This window comes from Panonychus citri, unplaced genomic scaffold (assembly GCF_014898815.1).
Source record: "Panonychus citri isolate SS breed McGregor unplaced genomic scaffold, ASM1489881v1 Contig00108, whole genome shotgun sequence".
NCBI classification, from domain to species: Eukaryota; Metazoa; Arthropoda; class Arachnida; order Trombidiformes; family Tetranychidae; genus Panonychus; species Panonychus citri.
The window spans coordinates 854,390-874,785 of NW_026515513.1; the positions used below are offsets into that span (position 1 = coordinate 854,390).

General features: G+C 32.5%; 5 protein-coding genes across 6 annotated transcripts in view; 1 reads left to right on the forward strand and 4 right to left on the reverse strand.

Annotated features, from left to right (window-relative positions):
* Positions 1 to 404: 404 nt before the first annotated feature.
* LOC128389551 (WD repeat, SAM and U-box domain-containing protein 1-like) lies at positions 405 to 4,328 on the reverse strand. 2 transcript variants are annotated; one of them, XM_053349156.1, is made up of 7 exons: positions 3,790 to 4,328; positions 3,296 to 3,646; positions 2,858 to 3,203; positions 1,877 to 2,060; positions 1,249 to 1,667; positions 1,016 to 1,171; positions 405 to 951 (listed from the first exon to the last, which is right to left on the reverse strand). In XM_053349156.1, the coding sequence occupies exons 2-7, from the start codon at positions 3,575 to 3,577 to the stop codon at positions 803 to 805; spliced, it is 1,536 nt and encodes a 511-aa protein (XP_053205131.1). In that variant the 5' UTR covers positions 3,578 to 3,646; positions 3,790 to 4,328; the 3' UTR covers positions 405 to 802. The 2 variants fall into 2 exon arrangements, with proteins under 2 accessions (XP_053205131.1, XP_053205130.1); XM_053349155.1 differs by having other exon boundaries at positions 2,843 to 3,203; positions 3,790 to 4,325.
* Positions 4,329 to 4,442: 114 nt separating this feature from the next.
* Positions 4,443 to 7,299, forward strand: LOC128389550 (DNA-binding protein RFX2-like). Its single transcript, XM_053349154.1, has 2 exons — positions 4,443 to 4,836; positions 5,360 to 7,299. Exons 1-2 carry the CDS (start codon positions 4,564 to 4,566, stop codon positions 7,007 to 7,009), a joined length of 1,923 nt encoding a protein of 640 aa, XP_053205129.1. The 5' UTR covers positions 4,443 to 4,563; the 3' UTR covers positions 7,010 to 7,299.
* A 133-nt stretch (positions 7,300 to 7,432) lies between these two features.
* Positions 7,433 to 8,853, reverse strand: LOC128389552 (chromobox protein homolog 1-like). Its single transcript, XM_053349157.1, has 2 exons — positions 8,117 to 8,853; positions 7,433 to 7,792 (listed from the first exon to the last, which is right to left on the reverse strand). Exons 1-2 carry the CDS (start codon positions 8,539 to 8,541, stop codon positions 7,657 to 7,659), a joined length of 561 nt encoding a protein of 186 aa, XP_053205132.1. The 5' UTR covers positions 8,542 to 8,853; the 3' UTR covers positions 7,433 to 7,656.
* A 1,202-nt stretch (positions 8,854 to 10,055) lies between these two features.
* LOC128389549 (peroxidase-like) lies at positions 10,056 to 13,000 on the reverse strand. The gene is made up of 5 exons (XM_053349153.1): positions 12,602 to 13,000; positions 12,184 to 12,526; positions 11,163 to 12,115; positions 10,402 to 11,091; positions 10,056 to 10,312 (listed from the first exon to the last, which is right to left on the reverse strand). Exons 1-5 carry the CDS (start codon positions 12,867 to 12,869, stop codon positions 10,113 to 10,115), a joined length of 2,454 nt encoding a protein of 817 aa, XP_053205128.1. The 5' UTR covers positions 12,870 to 13,000; the 3' UTR covers positions 10,056 to 10,112.
* Positions 13,001 to 15,159: 2,159 nt separating this feature from the next.
* Positions 15,160 to 20,396, reverse strand: part of LOC128389352 (potassium voltage-gated channel protein eag-like) — a 61,839-nt gene continuing 56,602 nt past the window's right edge. The window contains exons 9-12 of the mRNA XM_053348914.1: positions 19,127 to 19,776; positions 17,135 to 17,879; positions 16,877 to 17,060; positions 15,160 to 16,581 (exon numbers count right to left, since the gene is read on the reverse strand). Of these exons, the coding sequence (XP_053204889.1) occupies positions 15,963 to 16,581; positions 16,877 to 17,060; positions 17,135 to 17,879; positions 19,127 to 19,776 (2,198 nt within the window). The 3' untranslated portion in view covers positions 15,160 to 15,962. The remainder of the gene's footprint in view (positions 16,582 to 16,876; positions 17,061 to 17,134; positions 17,880 to 19,126; positions 19,777 to 20,396) is intronic.

Here is a 20,396-nt window from a genome sequence, read left to right on the forward strand (position 1 = left end):
CTTCTTGATCTTATTTCTCCATCTAAATCAATTGTGGGAGTTAAACTGAATTCAATTAACCCAAAATATTCAAATGATTTGAATTAACATGAGTAATTTATTCAATAACCATTAGGTAACTTTTTTTTTATCATTTAACTTTCTTGAGAAAAAAATTGTTACAATTACTGTTACTATTAATATTGGAAAAATAAATTACAGCTCAACAATTAAACTTTCGAACCCTCGTGTCCAAATGTCCATTCGACCTTCGAAGGTCATCTAATGCTGATAACCTTCAATATCCATTTATGATAATTTCTTCAGATACATTGATCAATATATTCAATTGATGGATAAAAAAAGAGATAAATTTTTACAATTAAAATAAAATATTATTTTAATTTGATGATTGTTTTCATCAAAAAAAAAAAACATTGCACAATTAAATTATTAATGAATTTGATTAACAATTGATAGGTTTGTTTTTATATTGTTTAGTAGGAACAATTAGCAGAGAAAGATATGAATAGTTTAAGGAATGGATTAATTGTGAAAATAATTTTTCAACCTTAATTAATGGCATTTTTGAAGCATGATTGGTAATTGTAGTTGGACTTTGACTGTGTCTTTTGTGGGTTAGTTAATTTAAAATTGATACAATTGATCACAGATCTTGTTATATTGCGGCTCTTAGAGATATTTAAAACGGTTAATTAAAATTTTAAAATAGTTATTCGCGTGTTGATTTGTTGATAAAGGGATTGTAATGTTTTAAAAATTAAACATTTTTTCAATCAGCTGATTGGAGACAATTAAACACTCAAGGTAATTGATATCTTTTGGCCAAAAGTTTTAAAGTCCGATTAGGAATCAAACGGTCATCAGTGAAAGGATCATTGGTCATTGGACTTGTATTGTTACCATTTTCCACCCATTCAGTGATCGCGGTTCTTTCATAAGTGTAACCATCTAAATCAATAATCAAGAAATATCGTGAGTTAAATTTGATTTGAGTTTTTCATTGAAAATTTACCTGAAGCTACAACAGGATCTTTCATTAGTTCATGAGTTATTGGACAGAATAATTCATCAGGCATTGATATATCGTCTTCATTTGCAAAGTGTTGCCATAAAGGATTTCGTAAGGCTTGGACTCCTCGCAAGATTTTATTTCGATGACCCAAAGTTGCTGTAGGGAAAAACAAACCAGAAATAAAATTAATTATTTGATGAACATTAAGTGTCAAATGTGATCGTTTACTCAACTAATTTTCAACATTGTCAACAGGACATCATGCGAAAGGTGAAGAAGTTCAGTTCCGTCAATTTCGTTAGTCTTAAAAACTTCACTATACTGAGATAGATTGAGCGTTTCAAGCCACTGGTTGACTTGTTCAACTGACCAACGAGAAACCAGGTTGGCATTGGTACCTAAACTGAAAGAAGCACCTCTTATACGATTGGGATAAGTTGTTTCAGGAGATTCATCATTATCATCGGTGGATGGAGTATCAAGATAAGCACTCAGATTCCAAATGATTACAGTTTTATCATTTGATCCAGTTGCCAAGAGACTATTATTAGCAGAAAAAGCACAACAAGTTACATATCGATTGTGACCTTCAAGACGACGAATTATAGTCCCAGACTCAATAGACCAAATGATTATCGTTTTGTCTCCAGCACTAGAAAATATTACAATCAAAGAAACAAACAAGAAGAAAAAAATTAATATCTAATCGCTAATCAATATCTAATGGTTTCCAGACATTCATCATTAAAATCAAACGAAAAATATTACGATTGATCAAGTAATTGAAATCAATGGGCTATGATTTTGTTTTGATTGTAACGATTTTAACTGCTAATTTATATATATATTTAAAGCACATACGCTGATGCAAGAAGTGTACCATCGTTTGAAAAACGACAACAATAAACGTTACCACTGTGACCTGAAAGACTGTGGTAAAGGACAATTGAACATTTTGATCCACCCTTAACACGCCACAATTTAACTAAATCGTCGTTACCACAAGAAGCGAGCAGATAGTAGCTTTGTAATGGACCATTCGTGGCTGGAAAATTAGATTAAGAGCAGAAAGAGAAACAATTAAGAGATTTTCAATGGACCAATATAGCAAAATAATGAATAGAAAGATATTATTATTTATTAATATGCAATAAAGATATTTATTAATATTAATAATTAGATTTATGGAATATCAAAGTCATGCAACGTAACAATTGTATCCAAGTGTAAAAGTAACAGGGAGAAAAGGAGACGCCTGATTAGTAGCAATTAAAATTTCGCCTATTTAATAGAAATCGATCAATAATCAATTAGATTTCCTATCTTTCTATTTGAATTGTTTAGAAAATAATTGAGAAAATTCTGTGAAAATAAAATATTGATTTCTTTTTTTTCACTAGTCAATTGATAGTTTTGTTGTGTTAATGATTGAAGAGAAATTTTTGATTGATTGATTAATTGATTTCTTTTCAGTTTTTGATATTGATTAAAGGGGAAAAGGAGGTGAGAAGGGGAGAAAATTGTAATTTAAATGTTATAATGATGATAACATTCAACATTAGTGACAATTAATGGGTAAGATGAGAAATCGATTGATAAAAATTACATATTTCCTAAAGTTCCAAGGACTATTTTGTTTGTACGTGTTTTGAGTTTTATATTAGTTATTGTACTTTGAATTAGTTATTTTGGATCAATTTGCATTATGAGAATAAGATTAAAGTTTAAAAAACTAATGGTTAATGGCATTAATTGGATAGGGAGAGAGAGAGAGAGAGAGAGAGAGTGAAGTATCTACAAAGGTAAATGTGCAAATAAAATCAATACCTTCCACGGACTCACCGTTAACCTCGTACTGAGGATTGAAATCAGATGAGACTACACCCAAATCATGAGCTTCCGAAATAGTTAATAAACATTTACCATGACCATGACGTGCATCCCACATTTTTAATTCACCTGAGGTTGCACCAGAAATCAGGTAAGCTGAATCGGGTGAAAAGGCACAAGTAGTGACCATTGCTTCATGTCCGGTTAATGATCTTACCAAAGATCGAGTACTAATATCCCAAAGGCAGATCTTTTCATCATCACCAGCGGTCACCAAGATAGCTGAAGAAGGTGAGAAACAGCAAACTCTTATTGCACAATTGGTTGGATTAAGAAGCCGAACAACTTGATCACCAGTCTATGAGGATTAAAAAAGATTAAGCGATAATTTTTACATCTAAATAATATGAATTACATGTAGTATTAAATGATCAATGATTCTATTGTTACCTGTGAATTCCATAGGATGAGATAACCATCCGTTGAAACTGAGGCCAAAATTGTACCGAAAGGTGAAAATCGTACACAATTTACTCCATAATTGTGACCATTTAAAGGTGATTTTAATGGGGATTCTGTACACTCTTCGAAATATCCATCATCTTTACATTTCCAGAATCTAATGGATTTGTCATTAGATGATGAGACGACAATTTTATTCCCATTAAAGTCAACCCATGTAACATCCGATGTGTGACCTTCCAAGGTTTGAAATCTGTCAATCGAAGCCATATCTCAATCTCGATATGGTGTAGATTAATTAACAATCTATCCAATCAATTATTGACAGTAAATGTGAATCTGTAAACAACAGGAAACAAAAAAAAACAAAAGGTAAATAAAAAAATAAATCAACAAGATGATAATTAGAGAAGAAAAAATCATATTTTTTATATCCCATAATTTACCAAGTAAACATGATAGAGAAACAAAAATCAACTTACCCCGAATCAAATCACTTATTATGATCAAGATTACCTTTGATAATTGAAACAGAGCCGGACAAGGTAACAATCAAGCTGAATTAAATCAACAATAACATCAATTAAAACCATCTGATCAAAAATCAGAAAAATCATACAAATTGTTGATTCTCTGGACCAACAAATGAACGAAACATAAAATCACAATCGATTCAATTCAACCCCAACAAGTGAAAATTAAATTGCTAATAAAATATAATCGAAAGGTAAAGAGACGAAAACCAAACAATCAAAGTTCCAAAATAATAATAATATTAACCATAAAAAAAGAAGATTGAAATCATCAGATTTGTTTACATTCACAGAGAATAAAAAAATTGACTAACATGCGTCATGCAAGAATTAACAGATTATCATCCAAAACGAAAATCAAACCAACAGATAACCAGGAACAAAATTAAGACGAAGAATAAAAATAAAATCAATTGGTTTCTCTCAAAGTAATTGAGATTAAATTGTCAACAATTAGAAAGCAAAATTATGGAACAACAAAAAAACGAAAACAATTTTGATTCTCAAAAACGAAAATTGTTCCCAAAGAGTTGGTACAGTTTTCGACTCGGAGATGGAGCCACTGGCGGCGAAAATTCGGTTCTCCTCAAGGCTGAAAGGCTCCAATTTCTGTTTCCAAGCTGAAGAGAAAAGTGAATTTTAGTTGGTTAGCAACAAGAAAACAACCCTGAGTTTGGTAACCAAAACGTTGTCTTGGTTGTCTTCGGTAATCAGGCAACAAGGATGATCGACCCCCAAGACACATTCAAAAAAAATCCGGACGAAGAGGATAACAATTTAACTACAATCTATTATACTACTGATCCATATACTTCGATTACCTGTTTTGATAATAATTCAACGGTCATCTATTCACAAGTTACTGGTGCCAATACTGGAGGTGATACCGAGACAAATTCTGGTGGAATTGCTGTTGTTTCATCAGCTCCTATTGGTACAGTTACTGCTCCATCCAATTTTCAAATTCAAAATGTTCGTGATACGGATATTGTTCATGTAAGTTTCCAATTTAATTCCTATTCTCTTTTCGCAGATTTAGGATTTCAAATTTTCATTCTCTTCAAATTCTGGTTTCTTCTTGTTCTCTTTTTTTCCCTTTCAAATTTCACTTTTGTCCCATTTTTCTTCTCCTTCTTATGTTCTGCCATCTTCTTATATTCTCTTGTTTATCATTTTCTGTGTGTCCCGTTCTCACAGTTCTCCCATTGGTTTGTTCATTTCTTTGCCTCAACTTTTCTCCATATCTATTATAATAGTTCTCTTCTTTCATCTATTATTACCTATGACCGACCTACCCTGTTTATTTATTTTCTTATCTCTTTTAATCAATGTTAGTGATTGTGACTGTTTATATGCTACATTATATATTTGACTGTGTGTCCCTTTTTTTCATTATCTTTTTTCTCTATCTTCTTCCCTTGTCTTGCTCTCTAATCTGAGACTCCCTCCTCTCTGTCTCTGTTTAATTAGTTTTAATGTCTTTTTCTATTAATTACTATTTTTTCTCTGTAAAATACAGGTTAGATGGCTTATAGAAAACTATGAAACTGCTGAGGGTATTTCACTACCTCGATCTACACTTTACTCTCATTATCAAACCCATTGTTCACAACAAGGAATTGAGCCTGTAAATGCAGCTTCATTTGGTAAACTTATTCGATCGGTTTTTGTTGGTTTAAGGACTAGACGTTTAGGTACAAGAGGAAACTCAAAGTATCATTATTATGGTATCAGAGTTAAACCAGGATCTCCATTGGCGCGTATCACCGATAGTAGTTCAGTGAGCAGTCCAGATTCTGGTCAACCATCTGCTAAACGTCATAAAACAGTTCATTCTGATGGAGGTAACAGTAGTAGCGGGGGTGGTGGTGGAGGTAATGGTAATGGTGGTAGTGGTGGTGGAACAGAGTCAATCAAGGATAACAATGTTGTGACAACAAATGAAAATCACCAGGCAACCTTAACAGCAACATCCCCAGAATTGTTACAAAGTTACCTAGGAGATCCTAAGTCAATCTTAGCCAATGTTTGGCCGGAAGAGCCTGTTCCTTGTAATGATGCAGAAACACCAAGTGCTCTAGCAACCCGATTTGCTGCTGCTTATAGGAAACACTATGAACAAGTGATCAATGCGATTGGAAATTTAAACTTCACTCTTATCGAGGGATTATGGAAATCATTCTGGCAGGCTGATGGATCATCATCAAAGGGAGCAGGTAGTAACAGTGAAAATGAGAGCAACAATAGTACCACAATCAACACCAACAACAAGAACAATAAGACGCCTGGATTAACATTGGAACAATTACATCAGCTTACATCTAGTCCCGGTATCGAAGCTGAAAATGACCAAGAACCTCTTGCCTCTCTCAGCGAATGGATATTGCAAACAGACTATACACTGTACAATTCACTTATTTCAGCATTATTACTTCCCAATCTATTGAAACCTATTCCTCAACAATTGACCCAACAGATTCGCAACTTTGCCAAAAATATACACAATTGGATGGGCACAGCGCTTGTCGGTTATGATGGTTCATTTGTCACCTCGAAATTAGCCGCTGTCGGAGCTTTCAGCCATACTTTACGTCGATATACCTCATTGAATCATCTCTCCTCTGCAGCCCAAGCAGTTTTACAAAACCAACAACAAATACAACAAATGATCAGTGACCTGAACCGTGTTGACTTTAAAAATGTCCAAGAACAGGCATCGTGGGTCTGTCAATGTGATGATTCAATTGTTGACCAGATAGAACAAAGTTTTAAAATTCTTTTACAAGAACCAAACCCATTTGACCGATGGGGATTATGGTGCGAACAAGTTTTAGATACATGCCTTCGAGATAATGATGTTCGTTCTGCGACTCAATTCTTTTTTAAATGGGGATTTTACAGCTCCCTGGTTATGAGAGATCTTACTCTTCGTTCTGCCTCCTCATTTGGATCATTCCATTTGATTCGATTGCTTTTTGACGAATATATATTTTATTTGATCGAACACAGAGTTGCTCAAGCTACAGGTAAAACACCACTTCAAGTGTTGGGTGAAGTTCGGATGACAATGGTTAAATCAAAGGACAACAATACCACCAACACAACAACTTCAACCAACACTAATACTAATAATAGTAACAGTACCAACACAAATCAACACTCGAGTTGATTGATAAGCTGACACACTTTCCTCGTAAATTAAACACCGACAACAACAAAAAAACGATTTTTAGACCTTTTGTTTCCAAAGAGCACCAAAAATATATATTCAAAAAAAACTCTAAGCTAATAATCACAAAGCGAAAACACCAACACTTAAAATTTAAAATCCACTAAAATGTTGCATCATAAAGGAAAAATCATTTTATTTCGATGTAAATCGAGAACCAATTGTCTGTAAACCTTTAATATGTTAACTAAACAATTAATAAATTCATCTATTTCTTGCTTGTGCTATAATTTAAATGTTCTTATTGATTGGTTACCATTTTAATTGCGAACATGAGCAAAATGGAAGAATTTGTTTTCTCAATTAAAACCGTTTACTAGAATATGATATGAATCCGATGGAGAACAATTTTTAAAAAGAAAATTCAATAATCATTGGTTTTAATGTTTAATAACTGATGAGGTCTTAAGTGTTGAATGTGTGTGTTTGTGAGTTGATGAAAAGAAAAATATAAACTGGGATGAGGATGAGAAAAGGTTGAGAAGAGAAAAGGAGGGAAAATTGGGGGAAAAACAATTGAAAATTTAGAGAGAATGATAAATGGAAATGAATTTGTTTTCTCTTGAATCCATTTTTTTATTTGTCCTTTAATCTTTTTCGGCCTTTTCATCGTTATTAGCTGTGTGCCATGTTAAACGCTCTTCATAAAATTTGATCACAACTTGTGGACATCTAACGTTCGCTGTCGCTGCAGTGACGAGATCGGCATCTTCAGAATCCTTCCTGTTAAGGGTGAAAATAGAATAGAAAAGAGAAGAGAAGGAGAAGGAGAGAGAGAGAGAAAAAAGCGAAATTAGGCTTAATTAGATTGCAAGGATTAATGCTGAGGGTGACTCATAAGTCAACAATTTATTTAGCATGAGTAATTACTGGGATAAGTAGAGGAACAAAAAAAAGAAAGATATAATATAATATTTTTCTTTTTCGCAAACAAGAATGTGTGACATTAGTGCTCTATAAAAGGCAAGAATGATGGACAGAAACAGGTAAAGGGCCTAAGCCCACAGTAATTTGCCTAAGTAATATGCAAGGCATGAGACAACTAACCATTTAATTAAGAACATGAGCTCTCCTGAAGCATCAGTTGCACCAATGATCTTTTGAGGTTCAAGACCACGATCCCATCCTCGAGGTTTATCTTCATCAGCTTTTTTCTTTTTCTTATCACCATCAACTGAAGCTGATTTTCTTTTCTTATCATCCCCAGCAACAGATCCACCGGTTCCTCCTGAGCCTCCTTTTTTCTCATTCTTTTTTCTTTTCCTGTCTTCTTCAAATTCACTGATCAAATCAGGACAGTCAAGATTTTCCACCGGTTCCCACGTGTTATCACTTTCCGAGTAACCTTTCCATTTTAAGAAATATTCAACTCTTCCACCGCGCGTCCTTTTGTCCAATATTTTCTCCACAATATACTCCTCCTCTTCTTCTTCAGGAGCCGCGGTTTTTTTAGTTTCCTCTGTGTCACTCATATTGCTAGAAGATGTTACTGTTTTGATAGTAATGGTGATGGAATAATAATTAAAAAAAATTAAGACAAAAAGAAAAGGTAAGGAAAGGAAAGAGAGAGAGAGAAAGAGAGGGAGTGTGAAAGAGAGTCAAGAAACAAAAGAAGGTTGAGAAACTAACAAAATGGTCACAAGATAGAAAGTGAAATGATTGAGAGAGAGACAGATTATCAATTCAACGGTAAATTGGGATGTTAATCAAAAAGAGAGACACAAAATGGAGACAATTAAACAAATATCAATAGAATTACAATTAAGATTAATTCAACAAGCCAACAACCAGAATTTAAAATAAGAGACTCAATTAGAAAATATCTGATCTCAAGATATTCGAAACTAACGCCATCTCTTGTTGGAGAATGGAAACTTTCCTCGTTCTTTATGTAAACAAAGCGCCAATTTTATTCCCTTAATTGTTCCCACTAATCAGTGATAATCTGTTGCCAATTAAATGGCTGTTGATTGGAAAATCCATTGTTTTCGGTTAACTTTAACCATTACCCAAGTTTAAGGTGAATTTTGATGATGATCATTAAGACAACTGACTCGTTGAAATAACAACAGTTCATAATTAATCATTTTGATTTAGCTGATCAGTTTTTTTTTTCTGATAAAAGTTAATCAATTTTATTATTTGTTTTTTAGTTTATTTGGACAATTTAAAGTAGTGTAGTAAATTGTTTGTAGTAAGTTTGTTTTTTATTTCCACTTTAACTCTGATCGCTTTTCCTCAAGTCCATTAATCTTTTTTAATCTCATAGAGATAATTTTTTTTATTTACTCCAGTTTAGTTTTCATTTATTTTTCGTTTCTTGTTTCACTAATTATTTTTGTACAAATAAAAGCTCACAAGAAGATTAGATATTTTTTTCAATTATCTTCTCGAGAAAAACAAATTCCCGGTTTTTTTTTCAATCTCTCTTAAAGTTTCCCGGTTCAGAATTTAGATTCTCAATGATAAGAGAAAACATCGAGCGCCATCTGTTTACGAAAATCAAAACGAACCTTCAGTTTGTCTCTTTGTTTCATTTCGCGCTCTTTTTATTTCCGCTCAATGGAAATGACATTTTTTGGGTTCTAATTTTCATCGAATTTATTTTGAACAATCGATGACAATCCAATGCTTCCAACTGAATTTGAGTATTCGAAAATTAATAAACCTTCAACTTGGAGAGAGAAATGAAAAGAAAACTCAGTCGCAACAAGTTTCTCGAAACTGGAAGACAAAAAGATCGATATGTCGTCATCGACAATTCGGTGACGAAATCTATGGGTTTTCTCATCTATTTTTTTAGGATCAAATTCGAAGATAAAAGAACTTGCACATTCGAACATTAGAACTTTTTCTTTTGTTTATTTTCATTCTTCTGGTTTGCTTCATTTTCTCGTCTTTTTATCGATTGATCGGTTTTTTTGTTTTGATAAAACTTTTTGTTAGAAAAAAGTTTATGTGTATCAAGTATTCGTCTCGGAAATGATTAACCATTTAAAAGATTTGGATCATTTTAATTGTATAATTATGTTGTTCTAGATTATTACATGAGAGAGACTCCATTGTTTCCAAGTGGTTCATCTTTCCAATAATCTAAATCAACACTGGGAGATAATTGTGAACAAGGTAAACGAGGATTAAGATCTGAGGGTTGGATTAGTGCCATTGATTGACTTTGTTCAATATTATTATTGTCACAATGAATTCGAGCATAAGTTACATTCCTAATGGAAGTTAATTGATCTGATTGTTGAGAGAAAATTAAAAGAAAAAAAAATGAAAAGTTAAGCTCGAGGAATTTTAGTTTTACGATTAATATTATCGTTACTTACCCAAAGTGAACGATGAAGGTTGACCTGAATTCTCATACCAAAAGCGATCAGAAAATTTGAGTCTTCTAAATGTTTCGGTTATTATACAAGCCGCTGTGGGTCCAACATTCATTCCTGATGGACGAGGTTCCAAATTCAAGCCGACAACAAGATCAATATCATCAACGGAAGAGTATAAAGATTCAACAAGAGGTAAACTTTCAGCGAAAAAGTAATCGCTCAGATCGGTAAAATTAGCCGCTCTCTTAAAGCCACAAGTTTCCCTCCATTCATTATAACTCGCAAGTCCATGATCACGACCCCTTTGAATATCAATACTGAACAAATCAAATCCCCAAGGCTCATCTGATCCATGAGTTCCCGGAGGGAAAAGGTAATTGGTTATCGCTTCGGTGATAATATTATCCGCTGGACAGGTTGGTTGACTTAAAAGTCCATTGATTACCGATTGATAAACAGTCGGTTTCTCATAAAAAACCGATGGATTATAAAATTGAGTTTTCAGAGGGACAATTCGAGTAACACTTAAATTGTTGTCCTTTAATTCAATCTTTTCTGGGATCAATGTGTGTAATCTAAATGCTGCCGAAGCAAATTCCTGGATAATTGCTGGAGAAAGTGTAGCATCATAAAACTCATTGAAACCCGAACGACGAGGATAAAGGTCATACTTTTTCATTAGATTTGAACCTAATCAATTAGAAGCAAAACAATTAGCAGCTAATGAGGAAAAAAAACAGAGAAGTTATCGAAAAACTTACCAATAATTAAAGGTAAGAATTCATTGTAAGTAACATGCTGAAATTCAGCGATGACGATTCTTCTTGTCTCTTGGAAAATATCTTCATCGTTCCAATGAGGATTCAATTGAGCTAATTTACTGGCGATTCTATTGTGCTCTCTTAACCATGTTATATGAGTCGCCATTAATCCCGGTTGCTGATTAACTCGAGAATCACCTCCACCCAAACAATAAGTGTCGTTATTACACATATCCCCTTGTGGAGGTAAAATTTCACCAGCGGCTGAAACTCGAGAGTCCATTAAGCCTCCTTTGCCCGCTCTAAGTTTATCTGAAGCTTCAAATGATGCCCCGTAGATAATTGACCCATCGAGCCAAGGAGTTAAATTGTTAATCTGAGTTCGAGGACCAAGAACACAATTCTCAGGTAAACCAAATGCAGTTCGAGCAAAGTTCAAACACTCAACTGAATATTTAGAATAAAATGGATCATCAAGTGGAATCATTATTGGAAAACAAGATGGATGAAGAAATTCAGCTGATAGAATTTTATTTGTTTTCGAATCACAACAAGTAATTGCTCCTCCATCGGGAAGTGTAGTTCCAACTACCTGAGTTAAATCATGATCAAGGAATTGCCCATAAGCGAGAGCCATAGTATCCAAATTATGATGTTCCATTGGTTTATCTTTAATCAAAGTGGTTGACAAAAGACGAGCCCATGGTAGTTCATTACCTGAGGCACCAAACAGTTTAGGTGCATCAATGGCATCACCATATTGAGGTAAAATCACTCGGCTATAAGGGGTTAGAACTTTACCCCAATAAGGATTATCGATATTGTTACACGAACCATCAATAGGACGATATTTACTATAAGGATTACAAGTGATGTTAACGGTACATTTATCGGGCTCAATGATTTGAATTGATTTTAGAGTTGCAATTTGCTTTGGTTTGGTTAATCCAAGTCTGAGAATTTAATTGAAACAATTAACTAACATGAACCATTTGAGAACATGATAAGAATTAGAACTTACTTTTTCGCCATCGAAAGAGTTAATTGTTGGAGGTAAAGAGCATCGTCACTAATATTTGGTACAATTCCCAGATTTCGTTGGTAAACTTCCTCTCGACTTTGACCTTTAATTCCAGTATCTCGGGTTAATCGAGTTTTCTTGCGTTGTTGATGATGATTGGCTATCTTTTTAATATTCGAAACAATTTGTTCACTTTTTAATTTTGCTTCTTCGATAATTGAATCAAAATCTTTACGAGAAATTTTTCCACCCAAAAGCTTAGGTGATTTCAATAATTCCTCATGATCATCATCCATTGACGGTGAGATAGTCAACACTGATTTTGATCCAGAACTTTTCTCAACTACACGTAAACAAAAAACAATGGTGACAATTAACATCCAAGGCAATTAATTAGTATAATTAGTCAAATTCTTACCACAATTATCCAAAACAATTGGACAACATATTCCAATTTGACCTGAATTGAAACAAACATTTTCAATCAAATCTTTCTCATTATGAGCCGTTAATACAGTTTTACAATCTAAGAATGATGAACAATTAGTCCCTTTTGGACAATTAACCGTTGAATTTATTTTCTCCGCTAATAATTTAGCAATTGAACTCGACGAGATTGGAGTTACAACCAAGAAAACTAAATAGAGAGCAACAATTAAGGATAACAATAAGCCCGAAGGAGACATTTTAATAGCTTGGAAATTAGTGGAAAAAATTAAACCATTCAATCAAATGGGAAACATTAAGTTTACTGTGACAATTAGTTGATTATTATTGTTGCATTGAAAAGTTAATTGTCAATAAATTGGTTAAATTAGATTAATTTCATATATAAACTTGGAATCATTTTTTCCCACTTGATTTTTTCCTCCAGAATCATAGAAATGATTTAGTAAATCATTGTAATCGTTAATTATAATTAACCTTCTAATAACTATTGATATATTTGTATGATTACAACTAATTGTTACTAATTATTATAACTTTGATCAAAGTAATCAAATGTTATAACGAAATCAAAAGGTAAAAAAAATATCAACACGAAAACGTCAACAATTTAGTTACCAAGACAATTGTGATTAATAAGATCGTAAGCTAATTGTTATTGATTTAATAACTTTTCGTATCTGAATCAATCTTACAATTTATCAATAACAATTAGATAGTTTCATTTATTATCAAGTGAATATCCAAAAACAAAAATTTAGTTAGACAAAGTTAATTGTTGTTACCTGGGATTTTAATTGTTACTCTCGTCTAGAACTAGATTTGATTGAACAATCAGTTGATAAAAGTAATTACTTTAATAACAATTAAGGTTATCATAATTAGAGTAATCACATTTTATTGAGATGATGAAAAAATTATTTCGTCAATTTTTTAGGTAATTAATTAATTGTTCACCCAATTTCGTCGACAGTTGATCAACAACAATTAAAGCTCATCTTACAGATGAAACCAGAATTAACTTTGGATTAACAACCAAATACTGATCACAATTCAATCAATGCAATTAGTTTGATTAGTGGATTTATTTACCAAGAAATTGAATCAATCATTAATCATATTAAACTACGATTGATGAATGATTATAATCAACACCAATAAACTTAATCATCATAAATTGTTACTCTTAACTGCCCTTAAGGTGTTACATTCTCATCGGGGAAATTAAATATAATCAATTGGAGAAACTGAATCATTGACAATCAACCGAATCAATTTAAATTGATTGTTATCCATTAATAATGATTACTTTGATATATTAATAGTGAGCATCCATATGCATGAAATTGTCATGTTTCAATTATCACTCATCATTCATAATGATCATCAAGTAACTTTGATTGTTATCATAATAATATAAAGATTTCATGTCATTAGCATACAATTATGATAATCAACTTGATTCAGTTTCCAATATATTATAATAATGTAACTGATTAATAATAATTGAAGTGATTTATTTTTATTGTTTTGTAAAGATCAGACAAAAAAAATATGAACAAGATGATGAAAAACAAAATTAGATCAACTAAATTGCCATTTTATGTATAAATCATTAAGATGATTAAATCTAATCAAAGGAAATTAGTAAACAATTTATCTAAATTATTGATTCAATGAACAATAACCAGTTAATTAGCATGGAAATCCTTAAATCACCAAACTCATAATGGTTAATTACCAATGATTTTCAATCAACGAGATACAATGGACACAATTAACGATAACAATCAATATAAACACTCAATCATCATGTTTTAAAAAAAAGTTCAATATATTGACCAATTATCATGATGACCATTAAATATCATTCTGAAAAGGGTGTGGTCAGTTGAAGTATATGAAAAAGTTGGACAGATATGAATTTGGATCAAGAACTTTTGTTTTTTTTCAAAAATAAGAATCTTAATTAAAGTGATAATCATCAGGGATAAAAAAGTTCTGGGTGTGAATTATAAGGAATCAAGAAGTTATATTTAACTTGAAGACTTTGAATTTGAATTGTTTTGATAATTATGATTCAGCATAATGATAATGTTCACAGTTCTGTTGGTGAATATTTTTCGTTCATGGAAATCAGATTGTGAGAAGTTGAAATGAATTTGAAATTGGAACTTTTTTTTTTGTCAAAATAATTTTCTTATATTTTTCTTTATTAGAGTAACAACAAATTATTGTGCTTGTCAATTTATCAGGGGAATGTTATATTATCATCACCGTTAATAGACAATAATTCAATTTAATTAGAGATGATAATGGTTAATGATGCTGATGATAATCATGGTAATTGTATTAATAATAATAATCAACTTGGTAATTTGGTCTCACTTAAAGGTGGGAAGAGGAAATAGTTAATTAATTGTTGTTTTCAAGTTCGTGAATTTTTCATATATAATAAAGTGCTTTAAATAAGTGCTTTCTGTTTAGGAATGTTAATTAACAAGTTACAATTAAGATTTTCGATTGAGATTTTGATTCAATGTTCATGTACATTTATTAATACGGTTGTTTAATTGTTTAATTGTTGTTGTTATTGTTGTTTGTTGAGTGTTAATTGTATCTCTGTCCATAATCTGTTGGGTAAATATTAATACAAAGAGATGAACAATTAACTATTTGTTATTTTAATTGTTGGCCAATTGTTGTTTGCATTTTGATTTTAGGCAATTAGGGTGAGCCAGGTCAACCTGATTTAGGGAAGAGATGATTATAAGGATGATAAATGATGATGATGAAGATTAAGATGATGATCAGTTTCATGGTGATTATCATCATCTTAATGGAGAAGCAAAAAAAAGTTCTGACTATGAAAATGATCTGAATATGATCCTTGGTCCTTTTACTCATAAATTGTTTTTTCTTCCTTCGAGTTAATTTAATTCTCATAATCAATTGAGAGAAATAAAGTTGATTGGAATGGAAAAAGTTAATTACTATTAAAAAAAGTAAAACTTAATTAAGATCGGGAGTTAGATTGATGATAATAACTTGTATGTTGATGATGAGATCAATTTCCAATGATAATTGATTGTAACAGGCATAGTAGTTAATTGTGATGATCAGTGGTAAAATTTGCTCTTTTTTACAATTATAACAATTTGATCCGATTATTTTTTTTTTGTAATATAATATCAATTAGTTACAATTATCCATCTCAATTGGTTGATTGATTTAATTATAATACAATTGAAGGGTAGTTGATTTTTTTACGCTTTTTCTTTGGATGGATTGTCAATCTTATGTTAATTGTTTAGATTAACATTTATTCCCAATCATAATTTAGATGTTAAATCAGGATCTTCATCAGTTGCACCAGCATCTTGTTCAGCAATTTCTGATTCCATCATGGCTCTCACTTCATCTACTTTACCACCACCACTAATTGTGAATGAAGATATAGATGATTTAACTTGTGATTGATTTAATTGTGAACCTTGAGGTTGAATTATGGTTGAGGTGGGAATGGGAGTTGTCGCGGTGGGAAGAGGTGAACTTGTGACCGGCTCATGAGAAGGTCCAGTTCCTGGTCCGAAAAAGGTTGTTGTGGTTCCACTTCCGATTATGGAACTGTTTCCTTTGGTGGAAAGTGGTGTTAGTGGACTTGGTGATGGACTTCTAGGTCCACCACTGACTTTATTTAGAAAAGATGATTTCAATGACCTTGAACTTTTACCTTGACCAGAATCTTTACCTCTACTTAAGCCAATTCCTTTATCGCTTTGACTTTTCTTTACTCCACTTCCTTTACTCTCATCAGCTGATTTACCTTTACCTCCATTAATTGGAACAGGGGAGAGCATGAATTCTGGTTGATTGGCTGTTAACGGATTGGGTGAGGCCGAATTGCTTTGATAAGCAGAGGACAGGGAGGAGACTTTTTCACTTAATTCACTGGATTTAATCATGAACATGATGATGAGAGAAAAAGTGGAAAAAAAGTTGATAAATTATCAAGAATTTGATAGAGAAGAAAAAAAGTTCGAGCAATTTTTTTTTGATCGAACAAGAAAAAAGTTTTTTTTTTACTCTTTCGAACTGAATTAATTTTTAATCATAATCTGATTTATCATGTTCCCAGTATCATGATTATAAATGATATTAAGGATTTAAACTTCTGATAATACTTTCAAACTGAATTATTGACTAGAGTTAATTAAAGAGTTAATTAGTTAATTAAAGTACTTACGATAGATGATCATCAATTTTATTAACTCGTGAGGATAATTTTTGAATTTCCAGTTTAAGATCAACTCTCATATCGATAAGTGATGCAACAATTTGCTGATAGTCAACATTATTGATACTCTTCGGGTGAAGGACAATCTTGGTATCACCTCCTCCACCTCCACTACCAACACCTTTACCGCCCTCTGATAGGGTGTCATGAGCCCGATGCCACTTTTACTTGCTGCTACGGCGGCCGCTAAAAGTCCAAGTCCACCACCAGTTCCCGTGGCGGCCATTGTTGTTCCCGTAAGTGGACCCGTTGTTTCAGGTTCTCTTCCTTCTTCAATGGTTTCAGGTCGACCAGAAGAGGTTGGTATTCGAGGCCATTTATTACCCTGTGTAGGTGGACGTATATCTTTGACCACGTGAATATGTTCAGATTTCTTACAGACCAGTTCAGTTCGACGTCCACCCATATTGTTATCATCATACTCTTTATCCAGAGCACCAAGAGCAGTGTTAATTGAGTTATTATTATTAGTTGCAGCGTTCGCCAAAGCCGCTGCCCATCGGGAAGCCTTAGATGCAGCTGATGATCCTCTTGAATCGGGCATATTATCACCTATTGTCTTATTGCTAATCTCTGAATGAAGACTTCCTAACTCACGGCCACCAATACTACTGCCAATACCACCGACAGAACCACCGAAAATCGCACCGGTTGTACTTGCACTACCAGTTCCACCTCCAGTCTTTTCCGATAAACTTCCCACTCCACTTGGTGGAAAACCTTTCTCTGGATCATTTGAGCCCAAGGAGTTTGCAGTATTGGGAAGAGTAACTGGATTACTTGATGAAGGTCGGGAAAACATTGGAACTGAACTTGTATCGGAAGGTTTTCGAAATTTGGAAAATATTTTACGAACTAAATGATCTTGAGCAAGATCAGGTTGTGGGTCGTGTTTACGACGCTCGGCAAGCTCCATTTCACGTTTAACATCGGCCACTTTACGGAAAATCAACTAAAAAACATAGAGAAAAAAACGAAAACAATTAACTAATTAAATGCATTTGAAAAAAATCGTCATTTTCTAATAATCAAAACATCAATAACAATTTACTAAATCTTGAGACAATTTAAATCACTAAATTGGTATTGATATAAACAGAAATCATTTGAATCTAAGACAAAAATAATATGTAACCTGAAACCATTTTAATCAATAAAATTAATCAATACCATTGATTTTGGGTTAAAATTATTGATGGAAATCAAATCATTTGTTAGTAGTTAATGCACAATGATGATTATCATAGTGATTAGATTATGATAATCTCATCAATTAACCTTAAATATTACTAATCTGATTGTTAAGTACACTTTTTATCATTGATTAACTTGCTCAATAAAGACGAAAACAAATCCACTTATAAACTTGATTAAATTAACTAATTAACGGTTATTAGTATTGAAAATCTAATCTTAATCATATTGTACTTTCTGTACGATAGTTAATCGTCCATCTTTAAATGAGATTAAAGTTATCGAGTATCAAGATTAAGGTGAATGTCGAAGGTGATATAAGAGAGAGCGGGTGGATTTCTAAGTGGAGGATCTAATGAGAAAGAGTTTGAAGTGTATTTGACATAGAACTTATCTTCTTTGGCCTCGAAAAGGAAGACAGAGAGAGAGAGAGAGAGAGAGAAAAGTATAATATTTATCAAGTATTATTCTGTGGAGGGAAGTGGGAGTGGGAAGATAATCTTGTTGATCGATTAGAAGCGGAAAGATGATGAAAGGTAAATGAAGAGTTAAAGAAATGTAATGAACCTTAACTACACAAGAAGAAGCCAAAAGTGACCTGACAATTGTTTCTAATGACCTTAGGGATGGTCAACAGTTTTTATCTTCCCTCTGAGTGTAACATTATCCATATTACGAAATAATATCATCACCATAATAATGTCATCATTTTTATCATTCAAGTTTAATCTTATATACACATGATAATGGCAACAATATAATAATTGTAATGATAATCATGATAATAGGATAAAAGTGATAATCATTACAATTAACTTGATTATCGTAGGGTTTTTTATCTGTTTATATTATTATTTATCCTTGATTGGCAAAGATAAACAAATGTTTTTTGGTAAAAAAATTATCATGAGTATGATCGTTGTTTTGATTGCTAATGATGTTTTTTTGTTGATTAAAAGATGACTAATTAACTTTTTTATTTATTTATGATGATAGTCTACTTACCCGATGTCTTAAATTATATGTTAACATTAAATTGCGAGCAAATGAGTTTGCAAATGAATGATAAAAGTTGAGCACTTCGAGTAATTTGTCTCGTTTAATTGCGTGTAAATCACAATAAGTTAAAGCTCGGACATTGGCACAAGATTGACCAATTGTTGGCTCTTTCCAAAAAGCATCACCAAACACATCACCTTTACCCAATATGGCGACCACTTCATCATCTTGTATCACCTCAAGAGAGCCCGATACAACAAAACAAAGAGTATCAATTGATTCACCTGAATGGTAAAGTAAATCACCAGGAGCCGAGTGATCCATTGAAAAGTACATTGCCAATGCCCTAAGGCAACCATCAGAAGCTAATCTGAAAGCGGGATGTTCATTGAATACCTTTCGATTAAGGTGGACACAAATATCGGCTGTCATATCTTTAGGACAATAGCTTAATACCTTCTTGGTATCAATACCCTTTGACATGGCCCAAGTTGAGACAACATAATCCATTACCCTTTCACTTAGGGCTTTGGGCACTTCATGAAGTTTCATAAATTCCCGGACATTGTTCAGCATATCATGATAACGGGCAGTTGCTGAGGTCATTTGTTGTATAATTGTCGTTACATGACCAAAGATAGTTGCATAAAGTAAGGCTAAAAAAATATAAGAAAAATAGAGAAACAAAAACTTTTGTTTTTAATCAATTTCAACTTTTTGTTTTCTTTTAACATCATTGTGATAATAATAATCTCATGAACCATTGAACTCAAAATCATTTACATGATAATAATATGTTGAGATGCCTGAATAATGATGATGATGATGGTGATACCTTTCCAATGATGTTAATTCAATCAATTTGAATAAAACATTTACCAATAATCAATTGATAATCATCATGATGAAATCATTACGATGCTCAGAAACTAAGAGTATACAAATATATATATATCTGAGTAGACTGTGAATTAATATATTATCAGCTAAGGAAAGGAAAAGTTCAGCAAAAATTCAGTATTCAGGATGGTATAATAGAGGGAATGGTGAATAATAATAGTAGCATGTTAAATGGTATGAAGGTGATGATGATGATGATCGGAATGAAGATGATGAAAGTTATCATGATTCTTGTAAATGACTTTTCCATGTCACTGCCATTTATGTTCAATTTCAATCCATTCTTATTTGATAATCGATTAGCCCCCTGAGGCCTTTGAATATCATTTGGGTCTATTTAGGTGTGTGTATGTGTTTAGATATTATAAAGAAGGAG

Bases quoted from the DNA above. Each gene is read 5' to 3' on its own strand.
- LOC128389551 (XM_053349155.1), bottom strand. From the start codon at position 3,577: ATGGCTTCGATTGACAGATTTCAAACCTTGGAAGGTCACACATCGGAT. The intron at 3,204-3,295 runs GTAACAATAGAA...TAATCCTCATAG, and splicing joins TCATCCTATGGAATTCACAG to ACTGGTGATCAAGTTGTTCG. The intron at 1,668-1,876 runs GTATGTGCTTTA...AATATTTTCTAG, and splicing joins GGTACACTTCTTGCATCAGC to TGCTGGAGACAAAACGATAA.
- LOC128389550 (XM_053349154.1), top strand. From the start codon at position 4,564: ATGATCGACCCCCAAGACACATTCAAAAAAAATCCGGACGAAGAGGAT. The intron at 4,837-5,359 runs GTAAGTTTCCAA...TGTAAAATACAG, and splicing joins GTGATACGGATATTGTTCAT to GTTAGATGGCTTATAGAAAA.
- LOC128389552 (XM_053349157.1), bottom strand. From the start codon at position 8,541: ATGAGTGACACAGAGGAAACTAAAAAAACCGCGGCTCCTGAAGAAGAA. The intron at 7,793-8,116 runs GTTAGTTGTCTC...CACCCTTAACAG, and splicing joins CTCATGTTCTTAATTAAATG to GAAGGATTCTGAAGATGCCG.
- LOC128389549 (XM_053349153.1), bottom strand. From the start codon at position 12,869: ATGTCTCCTTCGGGCTTATTGTTATCCTTAATTGTTGCTCTCTATTTA. The intron at 12,116-12,183 runs GTAAGTTCTAAT...TTAAATTCTCAG, and splicing joins ACTCTTTCGATGGCGAAAAA to ACTTGGATTAACCAAACCAA. The intron at 10,313-10,401 runs GTAAGTAACGAT...CTCAACAATCAG, and splicing joins ACCTTCATCGTTCACTTTGG to ATCAATTAACTTCCATTAGG.